Source organism: Rattus norvegicus, chromosome 4 (genome assembly GCF_021556685.1).
Source record: "Rattus norvegicus strain SHRSP/BbbUtx chromosome 4, alternate assembly SHRSP_T2T, whole genome shotgun sequence".
NCBI classification, from domain to species: Eukaryota; Metazoa; Chordata; class Mammalia; order Rodentia; family Muridae; genus Rattus; species Rattus norvegicus.
In genome coordinates, this window is record NC_141537.1 from 161,931,328 (window position 1) to 161,950,686 (window position 19,359).

Below are 19,359 nucleotides of genomic sequence, written 5' to 3' on the forward strand. Positions count from 1 at the left end.
GAGTTTATTTAGGGCATGGAGAGGGGAGTTGAGACAGAGAGATAGGCAGGAGGTGGGTAGAGTAGAGGCCCGCTATGAACACGTAGAGAGGGAGAGGGGGGAGGGAACAAGAGGAGGAGAGAGGGGAGGCGAGAGAAAGGGAGGGGTAAGCAGCCCCTTTTATAGTGAGTCAGGCATACCTGGCTATTAACAAGGAATGCCAACACCCTGGGGTTGGACAAAGGAACAGAGAGAGAAGGCAAGAGAAGAACACTGCTTGGCAGCAGCCTGAAGGACTGGTCACCCAGGGCTCTATCCTCTGTCTCTTCCTCTACCCGGAAAAGAAGTATCTAATGTTCACCCAAAGAGACCTTGTCCCCAATGCATTGATCTCCGTGCATGTCCGTCACTGTCATCTGCCTGCCATCCAGAGGCCCCTGTGGCTTCAGCACTGATGATACATAAATAAACCCTTTCCTCCCCCGGTTGCCTTTGGTCCCGGTGTTTATTACAACAGAGACATAAACTGGGAAGTGGGTAACACAAAGGCAGGAGGCAACCGAAGGGACGGAAGGAGGAGGGATATTCCCAGGGTGCTGTAGTGGGTGGTGCTCCGAAAGGGTTCCGTCCAGCGTCTTCATTCCACGGGGAAGCAGGTGTAGAGACCAAGAGGATAGCTTTATCTGTTACCCTACAGGTTTAATGGAAATGAGGCCTAATAGGAACAGGGCAGCAGACACACATGGAAGGGTTTCGTGTCTTGCACTGCAGGAGCGAGAGGCACACGGTGAATAGATGCTGCTGTGACTGTTAAAAAGAAGATATAATCTGGTTTGGTGGCGCATGTCTGGAATCCTGGCACTCAGTAGACTGAGGCAAGGGGAGTGTGCGCTTGAAGCTACATAGAGAGAGTTCAAAGCCAGGCTCTTACCAGAATAGTAAGACTTTGGGAAAAGGAGGAGGAGAAAGAAGAGGAGGAAAAATTCATACTGACTTAGAATAATGGTCAAAATACATTTATACTAAATATAGTGTATATTTAATGTTGGCTTTCAGATGTATGGATGAATATATACCTATTTATAATATAACATAAGATACAGGGATAAATTTCACTGTTGTCTAGATCTCCATTTTACTTTTAATAACATCTTATCTCCAGGAACTATGGGAAATTTTTCACTTTCTATTTCAGAGATTTTTTTTTATTGATTGCTTTCTAATAAATTCCAACTGAAAATGGTGCTCTTTAAATTTTCCCCCTAGGCCCCTATGACATGTGTGTGTATCAGGAGCCAGAAAGCTCTTGGAAAAGTCCCACAGACGGCTCCTGGCCCAGCTCACAGGGCTGTATTGAGCACAAGCAGATGATCAATAATTAGACATTGTCAATAAGAAGCACCGGGATATGCAAACTACATCCCACCTGGGGAATTGCAAGCTCCTTGGTGGCCAAGACTGTGCCCTTCATTCCTAGGCCTCTCCGAACGCGTTGGTTGACACATTAAGAACAAGTCAGCCTGGACGATGAGACTCGTGTGTTGGGTTGGTTCGTTAGTGGTTTGTGGTACTAGAGATGAGACTCCAGTTCTTGCACGTGACAGCCAAGTACTCTGCCACTGAGCTGCCCCCTAGCCCAAGAAGCATGAATTTGCTGTCAAGTGGATGAGACACATGAATGGCATCTTCAGGAGGGTTTCGTCATCTCCCTTGAGAACTTCGAGGAGTCGAGGAACCAGCATTTGTCCAAGATGGCTAAGTGGTCCATCTGCCTGGATTCAGGGACCAAGTGTGCTAATCACTGAAACAGTGGGGTCCTGGAGCTTATGATGGACAAATAATCACAGGGAAGCCACACACGGGGACCATCAAGTCCTATTCTCAGTGCTTGGGGCCTTTAGACAGATTCTCAAGAAGGAAAGAAGACCAAGAGCCGCTGTGGATCACCTCTGTTAGGTTATGTGCTTTGGATGCTCCCAGTATCTTCTAGCACAGCCCATGGACAGTCGAGGGAATGCTATCATCGGCTGAATTATTGTAAAGTCTTTACACTGAGAGAACAAGACCCCGCCTGAGAAAAGTAAGTTGAAGGGAAGCGAGGACCAAAAGGGAGCATCGTGGGGTGTGTCTTAGCCAGCGTTTTTATTGGTGTAAGAGAAGAGACTGTGACTTGGGGAAGAAAGAACCTACTTCATCTTACATGGGCACGTGGCAGTCAGTCCGTCATCTAAGGAAGTCAGGACAGGAACTCAAGTAAGGAATCTGGAGGCAGGAACCGAAGTAAAGCCATGGAGAAACTGCCTTGCTCGTCATGAACGCTCAGCCTGTTTTCTTCTACACCTCCTGCCCAGGGGTAGCATACCCCGCCTGTTGGCTACGCCCTCCCCCACTAGTCTTTATTCAAGAAAATGACTTGCCTACAGGAAAGCTGATGGCGGTTTTGTATTTCCTCCTCTCCCTCTTTCTCCTTCTCTTCTTCCTCCTCCTATTTTAAATGTATTTTATGTATGTGAGTACACTGTAGCTGTCTTCAGACACACCAGAAGAGGGCATCAGATCCCATTACAAACGATTTCGAGCCACCATGCGGTTGCTGGGAATTGAACTCAGGACCTCTGGAAGAGCAGTCTGTGCTCTTTATTGTCTCTGAGCCGTCTCTCCAGCCCCTGAAGGCAGTTTCTTTTCTTTCTTTCTTTCTTTTTTTTTTTTCCCGGAGCTGGGGACTGAACCCAGAGCCTTGCGCTTGCTAGGTAAGCGCTCTACCGCTGAGCTAAATCCCCAACCCGCTGAAGGCAGTTTCTTAATTAAGGCTCCTCTTCCCAAATAACTTTAACTTGTGTCAAGTTGACGAACAAAAACCAAACCAAGAACAAAACAAAAACAACAACAACAAAATCCTAGCAGTTTGGGGAGAGGGGCTAAGAGAGATTGAATATGGCCAGATACAATGATATAGCAATGAAGGTATCATAATGACATTATTTTTTACTCCAAGAAGTTATTTTAGAAGTGACTACTTGGGCTGGAGAGATGGCTCAGCTGTTGAGAGCACTGACTGCTCTTCCAAAGGTCCTGAGTTCAATTTCCGGTAACCACATGGTGGTTCACAACCCTCTGTAATGGATCCCAATGCCTCTTGTAGTGTGTCTGAAGACCACTACAGTGTACTCGTATACATAAAATAAATAAATCTTAAAAAAAAAAAGAAAAGAAAAGAAGTGACTGATGGCATGATGTTCACGCTCAGTTTAAAAACAGTCGAGGGAAACGAAGCCAGGTGACTGTGACAGAAGGCGATGAATTCCTGTGGACACGTTTGCTCTTGTGTGATAGGGAAGGCTTATCCCTCTAGCTCCGTGGTCCCCATCCTCTGAGGCTTGCAGAGAACGTCTGCAAGTTAATAGGACCCTCTGGTGACAACAGTGTCAGTATCGCTATGACTTCAACGGCCTGGATGATTCTCGCAATGACCTTATTTTCCCCTAGATGCTTCTGAGAGGATCCCATGTCCTGGGAAGTCCATAAGCCCTCAGAGTGAGCAGCATCCGCAGCCGGGGACTAATCTCAAGCCGTGAGAAGCACCAAGAGTGAAGACCTGGCAGAGCCCATGGCTGAAGACGGCCTGAGCACCCTGGGTGACAGCATCACAAGTGTCTTTCCTTTTCTAGCTACAATATGGGATGGTATTGTTTCTGTGGACTTCAAGAAATTTCACTTTCAGACTTGTTTTTGCTTCCTGTCTTGCCCACTCTTATCTACATTGTATTTGGGGAATACTGAAAAGAGGCACAGAGTGTTTTTGTTCGCCCTAAGCACAAACGTTCCACTAATTCTGTTTGTGACTGCAACCAGGATTTTTGTATGTGATATTTTTCTGACCTGGCTGGGAAACTGAGATTTCTGCATTTAAATATCTTAAATAGTTTTGATAGGGTTCGGGTTTTTCTTAAGATATCTGTAACTTCATCATTTGGATCACCTGGGCTCATATGAAGTCATTGGCGCCATATTGTATTAAATTATCATGGCAGTTGGTGGCCGGCAGTATTCTTGGGGCTGTGGCAGCTTTGGAGATTTTTTTTTTTAACCATTTGCAGCCAAAAATCTGTGCCATTAGAGCTGATGTGGCTAGAATAGCAGAAGTAAGTTGCTTGTTTAAAACTTCTTATTCTCATTTAAAATGTCTCATGTCAGGCTGGAAAGATGGCTCAGCTGTTAAGAACACTTGTAGCTCTTGCAGAAGACCCAGGCTCAGTTCCCAGCACTCGCCTCAGGCAACTCATATCTGCCTGGAGCTTGAAATCCGGGTCTATGATGCCATCTTTCGCCCTCTTCAGGCACCTGCACACACAGGGTATGCATACATACACCCAGGTATTTAAATCACAAGTAAAATAAAAATAAATGTCTTTTTTAAGTTTAATGTTAATACTTCAAATATACATGATTGATAGGGAAAAAACAACTTAAAGGTAGCCTCATCGTCTCTGTTCATATTTGAAGCCTGGATCTGTGAGGGTAATGGCAGAGACTTCAACAAAAGTCACCACACATCTCCCCAGCAAATGCTCCCCAGACCCAGGGCTTCCGGGGCAGGATAGAGATGAGACCAGTCTTTCTGCCACATCCTGGCATCTGCTGGGAATCAACATCTGAGGCGTCCAAATAAACCATCCACAACACTGAGGTTCCTTCTCACGTCTCGTGTCTGTGAGCTTCACTTTGAGCTCAGAGGCTCACATCAGTTTTCAGATTCTGATCGGTGATAGCGCCCTCTAGATGCAAGGACTCAAAAACATCCCTGAAGGGGTGCTTCAAAGGCACACATGAGCTCCAGGGAAAGGCAGCATGCTTGTACGCTAACACTCTCCAGTCAGGTATATCTGAACCTGCAGTAAGGTGGAGAATCCTATAAGGTGGTAGGATGTGGAGGGAGCCCATAAAGGGAGCCTTGTTTTCTAGATGCTAAAGTTAGTGCTTGCCAGGACGTACAGTCAGTGAACACTGGACTATCCCAATACCCAAAGTTATTTTGAACAGAGCACAGATAAGGGATAGCCCCATCCTGACCTTCTCTGGTTCACCAGAGACGAAATCAGATCAATCCTAGAATGTTTGGGTTTTAAAGTTCTTCTGGGAGCTCCACCAGGTCCTCCAATCTGAAAATGTTGCCTCTATCCTGTTCCAATGGACAAACTTCATCTTCGTTCTCAATGTTTCCATACCGCAGCGTACAAGGGACTGGTGAGAGAGCCTTGCGTACGCCATTGCTCTTGTCAAGGGTGGGGCACCTCTCTCGCACCCTGCAGAAGCCAGGGTCCTCGCCTCAGATCCAGCTGCTGAGTGTCTGAGCCTCTCTTTGAAGGAAAACCTGTGGAAATCACTTCCTCCTCAGACAAGTGGAAAGAACCAGAAGCCTGTTCCCCAAACCTCTCCAGGAACCCAGCCAGTGATAGTGGGTGACAGCCTTTCCCATCATTCTGGCAAAGCTTACTTAACTCACCCGTTCCTTCAAAGCTGGAGAATTGCGTCATTCCTCTGGTGGCCTTGCTTTTGTGAATTCCCTTAACAGTTCATCCACATCTTGCTAATTTGGCACTCCTATGGAGCCCGGGAGTGAGCAAAGCCTTTCTCAGTAGTATTGGAAGCCTAGAAAATATTTGTTCTGCTCTTTATTCCTAAAACCCCCTCCTTCTCAGGGAAGATTCTCGGTAGCCATGGACTGTCTCGCAGGAATCCCAGTCCCTCGGTATCTCTAACCAGAAGAGGAAAGGTGGAGTTACCAACCAGCAAACGTTTCTGAGAAATTCTGCATTTCAGTTATGGAAGCCAGTTATCCCTTCAATTAGCTAAGGTGTTCTTCTGTAACTCATGAACTATTTGGTAGCTGCCAATATTATTGCTGTTGGGATCTTCCTTTTTAAAAAATTTCCTCATTTTTGAGAATTTCCTACATGTATATGACCGTCTATGACCATATCTGCTCCATCTGCCTTCTCAAGCTCCCTTCTCCCTCTCAATGCGCCATTCTTCCAATTTAACATCTTATCTGTTCCCTTGACCACCCATCAAGACCAGTTAGTGTCACCCATACATGTATGTATGGGTGGGAGACAGTCACTGGAGCATGGGAAACCCACCAGTGACATCCTACCAACAGCTTCTCAGTAAGGGTCGGGGCCTAGAAATCTTCTATTCTGGGTACGCTGGGGACGAGGAAGGGGGGAATGGTTGGGTTCACTTTGTGCAGGCAACCACAGTTGCTATGCGTCTGTGAGTGCAACAGCTGCATCTGATCTAGAAGACTGCATTTCACAGCACTCGTCCCCCCTCCAGCTCCTGCATTCTCTCCACTTTTTCCTCTATGGTGCTCTCCGTGCCTTGGTGTGGGATGCTCTCCGTGCCTTGGTGTGGGATGCTCTCCGTGCCTTGGTGTGGGATGCTCCCCGTGCCTTGGTGTGGGATGCTCTCCGTGCCTTGGTGAGGGTGGGTGCAGATATAGATGTCCAGTTTAGGGCTGAGCACTCGGCCTCTCCTTCTCAACAGATTGAACAGTAATGTCTCTGCATCCTCTGCTGCCCACGGCACAATGGCGCTTCTCTAACCAAGGCTGAGGGCAGCCCAAGTCCGTTAGCACCTGGAGCTGGAGACATTCATTAAGATTTTGAAATAGGGTCTTTTGTGGCCCAGGCTGGCCTCAGACTTCCTTTATAGTGTGTGACCTTGAACTCCTGATCTCTATTTGCAAAATGCTGGGTTACAGGCATGTGCCACCATTCTCCCTTGTGGCCAGTCTATTAAATAAGACTCACACACAAGCAGTTAAATGTCCGGCAACTTTTACCTAACTTTGGAGTACAAGCACGTATTCCCTAAAGATATATCCTGGGAGAGAGCTTGGTTTACAAAGAAAAAAGTGATGTCTTTGCTACTTGGTCTTTCTCATTAAGGGGTAGGTCACACAACTCCGGCTCTGATGGGCTGTGGGAGGTTAATGTGTCATTCAAAAGGCATAGGAGATCCAGAGTCCAGGTGGTCACCACCACCCTCTGTGTGCATTGGCCACCTCTACTTAGGCAAGTTACTTAGACCCTTCCCATAGGTTTCCTTAGGTATATAAAGTAAATATGTAATGGCCTCCTTGCAGGATGATTAAATGAGTCGGCACAAGAGGGAAATAAACAGGCTATTAAAAGAACCAGTGGTGTCTCAGTGAGCATTAGCCGTGGCTACAATTCATGCTGGAGAAGTGTCCTGGGCATCGGTAGACTTAGTTCTAACTCTACTGGGTATGACTTTGTGACTTCAGCATTCCACATCCCAGGTCTCCACTTCCTAATGTATAACATTAAAATCCCAGAACTGGAAGACAGCTCAGTTAGCAAAGTGCTTGCCAGATGAGTGTGAGGACTTGAGTTTGATGCCCAGGACCCACTTACAAGCTTATAATCTTGTCCTGGGAAGGAGAAATAGGAGGATCCCAGGGCCTTGCTGGCCAGCCAGCCTAGCCTCATTGGAAAATCCTAGGTCCCAGTCAGAGACCGTGTCTCAAAAAATACGGTGCACAGCTCCTGTGGAGCAACCCTGAGGTTGACTGCTGATCTTTACTCAAACGCCCATACATACACACATGAACACTCCCAGAAATGGCAACACACACACATACACACTCACACACACACTCACTTGCACACTCACTCATACACACACAGTCTCACTCATACATACACACATACACATACACTCACACATATACACACACTTATACACACACATACACATACACACACTCACTCATCCACACACAGTCTCACTCATACATACACACATACACATACACTCACACATATACACACACTTATACACACACATACACATACACGTACACACACTCACTCATACACACACACTCTCACTCATACATACACACATACACACACACTCACACATATACACACACTCACACACATACACATACACACACTCACTCATACACACATACACACACTCACTCACACACACACATACACATACATACACTCACTCATACACACCATACGCACACACATGTACACACACATATACACACATACATACCATACGTACACAGGCGCATGCACACACACACTCACTCACACACACACTCACACACACACTTAAATATACACATACACATACTTACACACATATGCACACTTACACACACTCACTCACACATACACACATGCATACACACATACATACACATGCATACACACATGCATACACATACACATGTGTACACACATACACACCATATGCATGCACGCATGCACACACACGCATACTCACACTCACACTTTTTTTTTTTTGAAGACCAGCCTTAATGAGCACATCATCAATCGCAGCTATCAGGAAACAGAAGCAGGCAGAGCTCCGTTGAGTGAGAAGCCAGTTAGGGCTACATGGTGAGACCCTGTCTTGGTAAATAAGTAAGTTAATAATAAATACATATTTCAAACATTAGTAGCATGGTGCGCCTGTCTTATAGAGTTGCAATGAAGTTCAAAGTACTAGCAGATGAGAAAACACTCTGTAAACTGCAGAAACCTGGACCCAACTGGAATTGGAGGTGGAAGGGGCATCGCTACTAGCCTCAGCCATGTGCAAGCATCTGTGTGCTTTGCACAAGGCTAATTGTCTTTATCTGCTTCCTCCGCTGGATTTGTAACATCTTACTCTCTCTTTCATCAGCGCTGAAGTCTATCTTAAGGAACACTTATGCATTGTAGGAACTCAGTAACCTGGGACACTGAGTGACAACACTCCTTGTGGTCATAGGATATCTATTCTAACAGAACTGATATCTGTTCTAACAGCCTGCCCTCCAATAGACTGTGTGTGTTAGTTCTGCCTTCAACCTCCTTCCCCACATCCCACACAGCTGAGTCAGATGCACCTCCTCAGAGGGCACGCGCAGAGCAATTTCTGCAGTGAGGCGTCCACTCACACAAGGTCCCAGGATGTGGACTCCGGATGGGGAAGTGCCCAGTCCTGCAGCTCCTGGATGTTTCCTGACCTCTAACCCCTCTGATCAGCCAGCAGTGCCATTCCAGTCCTCCAAATGAGTCTCCTTCCTATTGGCAAAGCCATAATTGCCAGTTTAGTTCCCTGCGTCATCCAAACGAGGGAAACTGAGAAACCAGATCTTGCCATTTTTGCTGACCTCAAGACCTTGTTTTCTTTCTTCTTGTCTTGAGGTCTTTGCGAATGGTAATGGGGGGGGGGGTGAGCTCTGCTCCCACCTAACTCACCCTTCCTGAGGTATGTGTATAGGGGGAGTCTCGTTTGCCTGCTAGCATCCCATATCTCTATCTATTAAGACACCTGCAGCAGCCCGGAGTAGCTCCAAGCACACACTTGGCTGCTGGAGGTAGAAGGCTTGAGCAAACCAAAACAAGTACACTGGAGGGAGATGAGTTAGCGAGGAGGCGGCTTTCTGGTTTTCTGTTTTTTTTGTTTTAGCACTGCTGGCTGCCTTCACATTTCCTGATGGAAGTGGGACAGGTCAACAGATGACCCAGGGTCACAGATAACTTTTGCCCACACATCGTTCACTTATGAGAGCACTGGCTTGAAATTGAGGGGTGTGTGCGTGCATGTGTGTGTGTGTGTGTGTGTGTGTGTGTGTGTGTGTGTGTGCCTGGAACTGACGCGCCTTCCGCAAGCCTAAGAAGTCTGGGCTTTTTCTTCGAATGGATGATTACAACACAGAGGATGTGGCAGCATTGTTTTTCCTACTTGATGTCATACCACCACCCTTTAAAAGTCCCAGGGAAAAAAGGAGGGAATCTAGCCCAGGATCCCCACCTCAGTTCTCAGCTTCTTCCTAGGAAGAAGACAGTAAGGCCAGCGAGGTCCCAGGCTGTCTGGGAGTGTCAGATTTCAACCTCAGCAATAGCCACTCAGCGCTGTGCGATGCTGGGGGCCTGCCTCAGACTCCTGGTGGGCGCTCTGTGCACCGTCTGCAGCTTGGGCACTGCTAGAGCCTATTCAGACACTTCCCCACTGCTTGGCTCCAACTGGGGGAGCCTGACCCACCTGTACACAGCTACAGCCAGGAACAGCTATCACCTACAGATCCATAGGGATGGCCATGTAGACGGAACACCCCATCAGACTATCTACAGTGAGTATGGGCTCCAGGTTGGGAAGAGGAGAAACTCTCTACTGTTGACCTACAGAGGTATTGGGGAAGCCTTGTAGCTCCTTGTATGCATAGGTCTCTCTCTCTCTCTCTCTCTCTCTCTCTCTCTCTCTCTCTCTCTCTCTCTCTGTGTGTGTGTGTGTGTGTGTGTGTGTGTGTGTGTGTGTGTGTATGTGTGTGTGTGTGTGTGTGTGTGTAAAACCTAAGAGGAAGGGTTTTTTTCCATCCTCTTTATTTGACATACAGGTTTTTCTCAACCTGAATAATAACTGTTGTAACCCATTTCCAATAATGAGAGCTGATTTTCTTTCCATCGGTTCAGGAATTGGAGGGAAAAATGAATAGGAAGACAAGGACTCAAAGTAAAGAATAAGCCAGACAGAACTTAACTGGGAGATTGGTCAGGGTTATATAGTGAGACTGTCTCAAACAAAACAAAACCTTTCTCGAGGGACATTATGTTAAAGACAGACCACTAAGATGTGTCGTCTTGGCAAGTCTAACTGAATGCATCCACCCAGCGGCATGCAGGGTGCTTCAGAGGCACCCTGTGTGGTTGGTGGGTCTTCTCTGAGAAGCTGAAATGTGTTTAGTTGCTTATAAAACTTATTGCCTGGTGGTGAACTCACTGGTGATATGAAACAATTGGAATATTCTTAAGGATAGAGTCTATGGAAGATTGGATCGCAAGCTATACGTGCCAATCAACTAGATTATTCAACTGAGATCCCCTTTCAGTGTAAGGAATAATACATAGAAAACAGAGTAACAAGAGAGACAGGAATTGGAAACGACATATTTTCTATTTTACAGACGTATAAAGAATTCTAAATAGGGCTGGAGAGATGGCTCAGCAGCTAAGAGCACTGGCTGCTCTTGCAGCTGGTCCAGGTTCAGTCCAGCACCCAAGTGGAAGCTTACAGTGGTCTGTAACTCCACTTCCAGGAGATCCAATGCCCTCTTCTGCCCTCCGATGGCACTGCACAAATGTGGTGCACAGAGATACATGCAGACAAGACGGCCATACAAACAGAGCAAAACAAAACAAAAGAAAACTGAAAAGTTTCTCCAAAGGGGTACAGAAGTTGTAGCGGGGTTCAGGGTACAGAAGATGTAGCAGGGTTCAGGGTACAGAAGATGTAGCGGGGTTCAGGGTACAGAAGATTAGCGGGGTTCAGGGTACAGAAGATGTAGTGGGGTTCAGGGTACAGAAGTTGTAGTGGGGTTCAGGGTACAGAAGATTAGCGGGGTTCAGGGTACAGAAGATGTAGTGGCCTTCAGGGTACAGAAGATGTAGTGGGGTTCAGGGCACAGAAGATTAGCGAGGTTCAGGGTACAAAAGATTAGCGGGGTTCAGGGTACAGAAGATTAGTGGGGTTCAGGGCACAGAAGATTAGCGAGGTTCAGGGTACAAAAGATTAGCGGGGTTCAGGGTACAGAAGATTAGTGGGGTTCAGTGCCGTGTACAGCACTGAGCAGTGGTAGCTTGTCCCTCACTAAAAAATGTTCTGTAAGGATTACGATCGCTCAGTGCTGCTCTAATAAGTGAGCCTGTTTCCTGGATGTGGCCTTGCTGTGTGTGCAAACAGCCTTCTCTCTGCTAGAAACCAACAGACCTTAAACCTAGCAGCCAGGGACCTGGGACCAGGGACCGGCACAAGCAAAGCCAGCAGCTTACACCTGCCTACAGGCTACATTGACAGGAGATGGGAGGAGGGGGAGGGGAAGGGGGAGGGGGAGGGGAATGGGGAGAGGATGGGAACATGGGGGAAGGGGAGGGAAGGGGGAGAAGAAAGAAGAAGAGGAGGGAGAGGGGAGGGGGAGGGAGAGGGAGAGGAAGAGGAGAAAGATTCTCTCCAAACATGAGGCATGCTCCAGAACTCAGGGGAATAAAGTGGGACCTTGGGGTTACCTCTTGGAAGTCAGGTTTGAGACTGATGATGAGAATCTGGAGTAAATCTGGGTACACTTCATGGGTCCCCCAAACTGCTCATGCTCTGTGGAACAGGACCTACAAGGTGCCAGACACCACACAACCCTCTGTCACTGGAAGTGTGACATAGTTCTTCAGAGACCTCTTATCTCCCAGTGCTTTACCAAACTTTTAGGAAATGCCATTGTATTTCTCTCCCTGGAAGACAGCCGTGACTTCCGCTGCAGGACTACACGGGATGTCAAGGGCTGGACAGCGGATGAGGGTGAACTATTTTGGTTCTATGGATTGGAAATTTGCTTATAATTAGAGAATACGCATACAACGTTCCTAGAATCATAGAATTTCTTTGCTGAAAGGTGGCCCCTCTGCGGTGAGTCTGGAACAGTCCATCCAGGCCAGAGGTAGGGAAGGAAGGATGTGTAAGGTCAGTCTACTTTGAAAGCAGTTGAAATGGCAGGCCTTTTTCCTTGGGAGCTTGCAGACACCAGGACTGGAGGATGCCAGGAGAATGAATGTGACTGAGAAGCAATAAAATGAGTTAACCTGACTTTAGCTGAGTGTAATTTCTGTCTTGTGTAAGCTTCGCCTTTGAGGGGGAGTAGCACTAATCTGATGTGCAAATCTTGCTTACGCGCATTTCTGTAAGAATGACTCTTTGTCTTCTTGTCTTTACATGCTAGTCATACAATCTTCCTCCTAATCGATTACAAATAGCAGAGCATGGTTTAATTATGACCTCATTCATTTATTTTTTTCGTTTATTGTACTTTATCGGTATGACTGTCTTGTTTGCATATATGTGTGCACACCACATGCATGCAGTACTGGAAGTCATTACAGCTTCAGGAAGACAAAATGAGGCAAATGCTTCTACAGTCCCATTTCAAAGCTTTGCTTTAGTAAATTCGTGGTTTAGAGTTGAGTGTCCGACTCCTGCTCTGGTCATTGGTCTTGACAAGATGGAATGAACTGCCCCAAAGATGCTCTAAGCTCCCCTGAGCTCAGAAGGCTCTTGGATCTCTTCAGGGTCAGTAAGCTTTTTCTAATCTGAGCAAGCCCAGCTTCCCATTCTCCATCAGGCACGGAGTTTGCAAATAGCAGAAGAGACTTGCTTATCGCTTTTGCTTAGGAGCCCACTCTTTCCCTGGGTGGCTTAGCCTGTGCTTGGCCAAGTGAATTTCTCTGCTAACTTTTGTTGATTTCAAAAACAAAAAACAAAAAACAAAAAACAAAAAACAAAAAAAACCTAAGCGCTCCCCGTCGGAAGCCACTGGCCCTAGAATGAGGGCATGTATACTGTGCTCACTGTCTGCAGTGTTTCCAATCATCAGACAGGCTGGCATGACGTCAGGGTGTGGGTGTGGTCAACTGTCAGGTTGCCTCTTGGAAGCCATTAGCAATTTTGATGGTGATAACACTGCAAAGCAGGCTGGAACTGCTATGTTATGCTCTGGAGACTATGGCAGTCCCACAGGCTGCCCTGGGCTGTGGCAGTGAGACTCCTGTGGCTACAGGGCACTTAAGGAGCCACACAGGGCATCATCCCTCATGGGCACAGACACTTGGTGTCCCCGTGATATTTCAGTACCTTCTCTGTTAGAGGCTACAGCTGCAGGGCAGGAAGATGTCACTGACCTGAGTTTGAATCCTTCTTTGTCTCTTAAAGATGCTTCTACAATTGCTAAAATGATAATGATGTTAATTTTAACGAAATAACAGTTGTTTTGAGAATTTAAAATAGAGTACATAAGAGGGCACACACAAAAAAAAAAGAAAGAAAAGAAAACTTCACTAAATGTAATCTCCTGCCCCCCCCCATTTGATTGAACCAAAAAGCTCTCAGGACATAAATTCCTCTGTATTTCATTATGTATGTCTGGGCTTACATAAAATCAGCCATGTATCTGAGACACATAGCCAAATGCCATTTTGGAAGACTACGTGTGGTACCTCTCCACTCTTGCCAGTTTTCATGAATGCTAACCCACACACAAACTCTGAAACAAATGAAGTTCCCTGATTGGTCCTCTCTGCCGTCATCTTCCCAGGCTCAGGCCTACCCTCATTCCCTTTGAGCACATCAACCAGCTTCAGCCTGTACCAGCTTCTGTAGTTAGGCAACACGTAACCTTTGCCTGCTCACTCCCCTTGAAAGTCTTCGTTTGGAGTCTACATGGGGTAGGAAAGAAGCCTTGGGCTTCAAATTATCCCATGAAGCTCTACCACATGTTAGTCACAGACTGTGTTCTCTTAAGAGGAATTAAAAGTCCTATCAGGGCAGGCTCCTTGGGGCTGTGAAATGAGGTTCAGCAGGCAGTTGGAAGTGTCCTTAAACATCTAAGCAAATTATTTCTAACAGAAAATATCCAGTCTTGCTGATCACCATACATTTTACAGCACAGTGTGGCTTAATCTTATCTTTGGTACAGAACACCCATTTAAAGGTATTGACCATTGTCTAAAATGATACAAGCATGCTCCAAGCCTTAGTCAAAGGCAAGCTTTCAAGTGGGGCCATTGGAAGATGCCCAGGACCAGCATCTATGAAGAACATCTCCAACTGAGAAGAGACACAAAGGACTGGGTCCAAAAAAGCAAATTCTATCTATCCCTGGATCCCATCTACTAAACATGAGGAAGGGCCCTGCTCCTCTGGGGGAAGGTTTTAGGCGTGCAAATATGGTAGCGTGGTGGGGGGTACACTGTAGTAACAGCAGGGGCACTGTGCTAAAGAGCAATCGGTTTTGATTAGGGAGATAAGAAGGCTCAGAGATGGCTGCGACTGGCCTTGAAGGTTAAACAACTTCAACAGGCAGGGAAGAGAGATCAGCTTCATATTGGTTGAGACATGCAGTGGGGAAGAACCAGGCTCTCTACAGTGGGGTCTTTGAATAAAATTCAACATACATTTTAACATCATAGAAACAGATGTCTTAGACAGGGACAATGGCTGCCTTAAACACTAAAAGATACTAGCCAGGCAAAGAGGGGGTAGCAATGGGTGGAGGACAATCTGTATGCTACACAGATGGGGGATTATTGGGAGATCGAGACTCGTGCAGTAAGAGGATGAAACAGGAGGTACATAAGTGTTGGTGTTGGAGTTGGGGTCACGGAAATGAAAGAGACAGTAAGACACGGAGGGGCTGTGTAATGCCGCCCCCTACAGAGAGGTGTCTCGGAGGTGTCTTTTCAGAGAGCATTTCAAGGAAGGGAAAACTGCACAGTTTGACCTGAGAGGTCCTCTTACAGGTGCCCTGATGATCACATCAGAGGATGCTGGCTCCGTAGTGATAATAGGGGCCATGACCAGAAGGTTCCTTTGTATGGATCTCCGCGGCAACATTTTTGGATCGGTGAGTTTCTTTATGTGATGGTCACCACATTATAATGACTGTCTCTCCTTTTCTAAGATTCGAGTTTTAAAATTGTATGCCTGTGTGTGGGAACTGAACTCTGGGACAGAAGAATGTACAAAAGCTTAATCACTGAGCCATCTTTCCCTCTCTTTACTGTATCAGGGCTTTAGAGATTCCTTGATCATTCAGTCTTAGGGAATGTTCAAGATTTCACAGCTGCGGTTTGGAATGAGGCTCTGGGCCTTTAGTCTGCCCTGTCGCCTAAGACCCATTCTTGCATGGAGCACAGTCCCTAGTATGTTGTAGGTTCTAAAGCCATGTCAAATATGTTTCTAATTCATACATTAGAAAGGGTGAGAGGTTCTTGGTGTCTTCTCAGTTCTGTTACAGACCATGACCTTGGGTAACTCCCCTCACTCCTTCCAATTTCAGTTTCTTCCCTTGGAATAAGTGAGGTGGAATGGACCACGTGACTTGCAGCTCTCCCTCCTATTAATGACCTCCGATTAATTTCCTGTGCCCTTGGGGGTGATGGCTGGCCCTTCAGATCATAAATCAAGGTTTTCCTAACCTAAAGGCTTAAAGTGTAGTCCAAGTAATTTTGACATACAAACAAAGAAAGATAAGTTGATTCAGGAATCTCTTATCAATGCCCTCTACAACGTTCCTGAGGTAAAAGATTTCTGTTCTGTTACCGCGGTGCACCTCCCAGCACCTATAATGCCATCTGTCCAGGGTAGATAGATTTCTACACACACAGAAAGCCCTCTCCTCCAGAATTCTTTGTACAGTTTGGGAAACAATGTCGCATGTAAAGATCCAAGCAGGCACTCAATGAAGCTCAGTACTAAGAGGAGAGTAAGGTTCAAACACAGAGTAGCTGTTAGCAAGTTCATGCCTCTGATCTTCAATCTACACTGCGTCTTGATCTCAGTACCCTCGCTTCTATATGATCCTTCAAAGTCCATCCCAGTTCTAGTCTCTAGGCAAAGAGACAAGTCACAACCACTTTCCAGCCAGCAGAATTTGAAAAGGTATACAACCCAGGGCCCGTAGCACAAGCTGTCAATGCCAGCTACTCGGTTGACTGAGGTAGGAGAACTGAAAGTTCAAGGACTCCCTCTACACATCAGAATTCAATGCCACTCTGGATATTGCAAGGTTCTGCTTTAAAAAAGAAAAAGAAAAGAAAGAAGAGAAAGAAGGAAGAAAGAAGGAAAGGAAACACACAAGAGTAAAGATAAAAAGCTAGGAGTGGAGCTCAGTGGTAAACTATTTGCATAGCATTTGTGAAATCTAGTCAATTCCAGGGAAGGAGATAGAGGGGCGAGGCGAGGTAAGGAGGGGAGGGTTGGAAAAGATGAACGTTAGTCTAGCCCTCCCTGCAGACAATAGAGACAGACAGAGAGATAAACGGAATGAATGGATACGAATAGGAATGAGAATAGGAATGTTTAGTTCTCCCAGCGGCGAGCACTGAAACAAGAGTGTCATCAGGTCTTTCTGGACCCTGCCCCAGCAAGCTGGGCACGCTAGCCTTAGGTCCTCCAGGAAGTGCCCTCGAGAGCCCTAATAGCAGCCACTTTCCCGAAGCCCTGAAGCCCAGCCAAGTTCAGCGCTTTTCCTAAGAGGGAGGTGCAGAACTGGGCTGAGCATCACCCCCTAGCGGAGCGGCGGCCCTCACCTTCTAGTGTTTCCCTTCTCTTACAGTATCACTTCAGCCCGGAGAACTGCAGATTCCGCCAGTGGACGCTAGAGAACGGCTACGACGTCTACCTGTCACCGAAGCATCACTACCTGGTGAGCTTGGGCCGCTCCAAGCGCATCTTCCAGCCCGGTACCAACCCGCCGCCCTTCTCGCAGTTCCTGGCGCGCAGGAACGAGGTCCCGCTGCTGCACTTCTACACCGCGCGCCCACGGCGCCACACGCGCAGCGCCGAGGACCCGCCCGAGCGCGACCCGCTGAATGTGCTCAAGCCGCGGCCCCGCGCTACTCCCATACCGGTATCCTGCTCGCGAGAGCTACCGAGTGCAGAGGAAGGTGGCCCCGCGGCCAGCGACCCCCTGGGAGTGCTGCGCAGAGGCCGCGGGGATGCTCGCCGGGGCGCGGGAGGCACGGATCGGTGTCGCCCCTTTCCCAGGTTCGTCTAGGTCCCCAGCCCCGGCTGCCTCCACCTTCATCCTCCAGTCGGTTCACCCCACGTGGAGAGCTGGGGTACCCTGAAGATGTCTGCTTCTCTCCCTTCCCTTTGGGCCTGAGAGTCACCTGCAAGGTTCCAGCCAGGCACCGCTATTCAGAGCCAACAGTGGGAGGCTGGAGAGGTGGCCCAGACAATTCTCAGCACCCACAACTACCTGTAATTCTAGCTCCAGGGAAATCTGCACTCTCACACACATATCCACACATGCATACATTTAATTTTAAATGTTGATCTATTTTGAAGACCCCAACAGGTAAACTAGACACGAGGCTCTTTTAATTTTACTTTCCTCAGAGGTAAACTAGACGCTTAGCCCGTCTCTTGCCTAGCGTTCTTATCGATCAGTTAGCACGAGGAAAGAGCTCACACCTTGAACACAGAGAAGAGGCCATCTCTGCAGCTTCTTGTTACTGTTCTGGGACCCACATGAGTTTGAGTTTGAGTACCTTGACCTTAATGTCTTCACTGGGCAAGCCGAAGGAAGACATAGATTTCTTCCCTTTGGGAAGAGCTTTTGGAAAAGATTGGCGGGAGGCTGACAAGGAGACCCAAAGGCACGGTGAACCAAAGCCCACTCCACAGAGTTCAGCCTCACTACAGAATGAACACCCTTTGCCAGCAAGTGCCGAACCTGCTTACTTCCCAGCTCCCTGCGATAGAACGTGCTTTTCTGTTGGTAGCTTTCTGAATTTACCCTGGCTCAGCAAAGTCTACCTTGCTAGGGTGTTTTGCAAAATGCAAAAGCATGAACTCTCTCTAAAGAGGCATTTTAGTAAAAGCTTCTGCTAGCCGGTCGAGTTGTAATATATTCTAAGTGAATGTGCCTGGAGGGGAAGGGTCCTTGAGACCTGGGATTGTTCCAGGTTAGGGTTTCTGTGAAGTGGAAAGAAAAAAAAAAGTTTTTTCCTAAGTGAAATGGGATCCAGGACTTACTAGCTAGAGTCGGGGGGTGGGGGTGGGGGTCTCCTGCAGGGGTTAACCCCACAATGGCAGCTACTCTTGGGAACTTTTAGGGCATTAAAGGAAGACATCTTTCATTTGTCCCAGAAACCCCAGGGCTGTCCTGGGGTGAGCATAGCCTCACAGTGAACAGCAAGACGTGTTAGGCAGGCTTTGAGGTTGTCCCCCCTCTGTACCTTATTAGCTGGTGGTCGACCTCGACGAAGGGCACCTCCTTTCTACCTCTACTTAAATGAGAACTGAAGGGCACAGTAATGGCCCAGTCCTTCAGACAATTCCGTGCTTTCCACTGTCATCATGTACCCACTTAGAAATGGACCCACTGTTTTTTTGCTTATCAGAGGAACAGCAGCCAATGTGACCACCTCCACCTCTGAGTTACTAAATGCTGTGCATAGATAGCAGTAGGTACCACGCACCCCAAACCTTTTCTTCGCTGGCTTTCATTCCTGCTGGGGATCGGTCAGCACAGCAGCCACCGGAAGCCTGCCCACTGAGGCAACTCTGTGGAAAGCCCAGAAAGAACTTAACTGGGTGTAAACTCAAGCCCAACACCACCGAGAGGCCTTCTTTTTGGCGGAGCCGAGGTCGTCTTGTAATTTCTTAGGTCCCTTTGCACGTGGCGATATTTATTTATTTATTTGAAAGATTCTGCCTATCACTCTATATTTATAGTTATTTATGAAATGTAACCCCACTTCTGTCCTTGAGTTTTAAATAAAAATAAGATTTCTGTCA

The 19,359-nt window shown here is 47.2% G+C and overlaps 1 protein-coding gene across 1 annotated transcript; it reads left to right on the plus strand.

The window, feature by feature from the left end:
• Window positions 1–9,810: 9,810 nt before the first annotated feature.
• Window positions 9,811–19,359, plus strand: Fgf23 (fibroblast growth factor 23). The gene is made up of 3 exons (NM_130754.2): window positions 9,811–10,147; window positions 15,354–15,457; window positions 17,171–19,359. The coding sequence occupies exons 1-3, from the start codon at window positions 9,937–9,939 to the stop codon at window positions 17,609–17,611; spliced, it is 756 nt and encodes a 251-aa protein (NP_570110.1). The 5' UTR covers window positions 9,811–9,936; the 3' UTR covers window positions 17,612–19,359.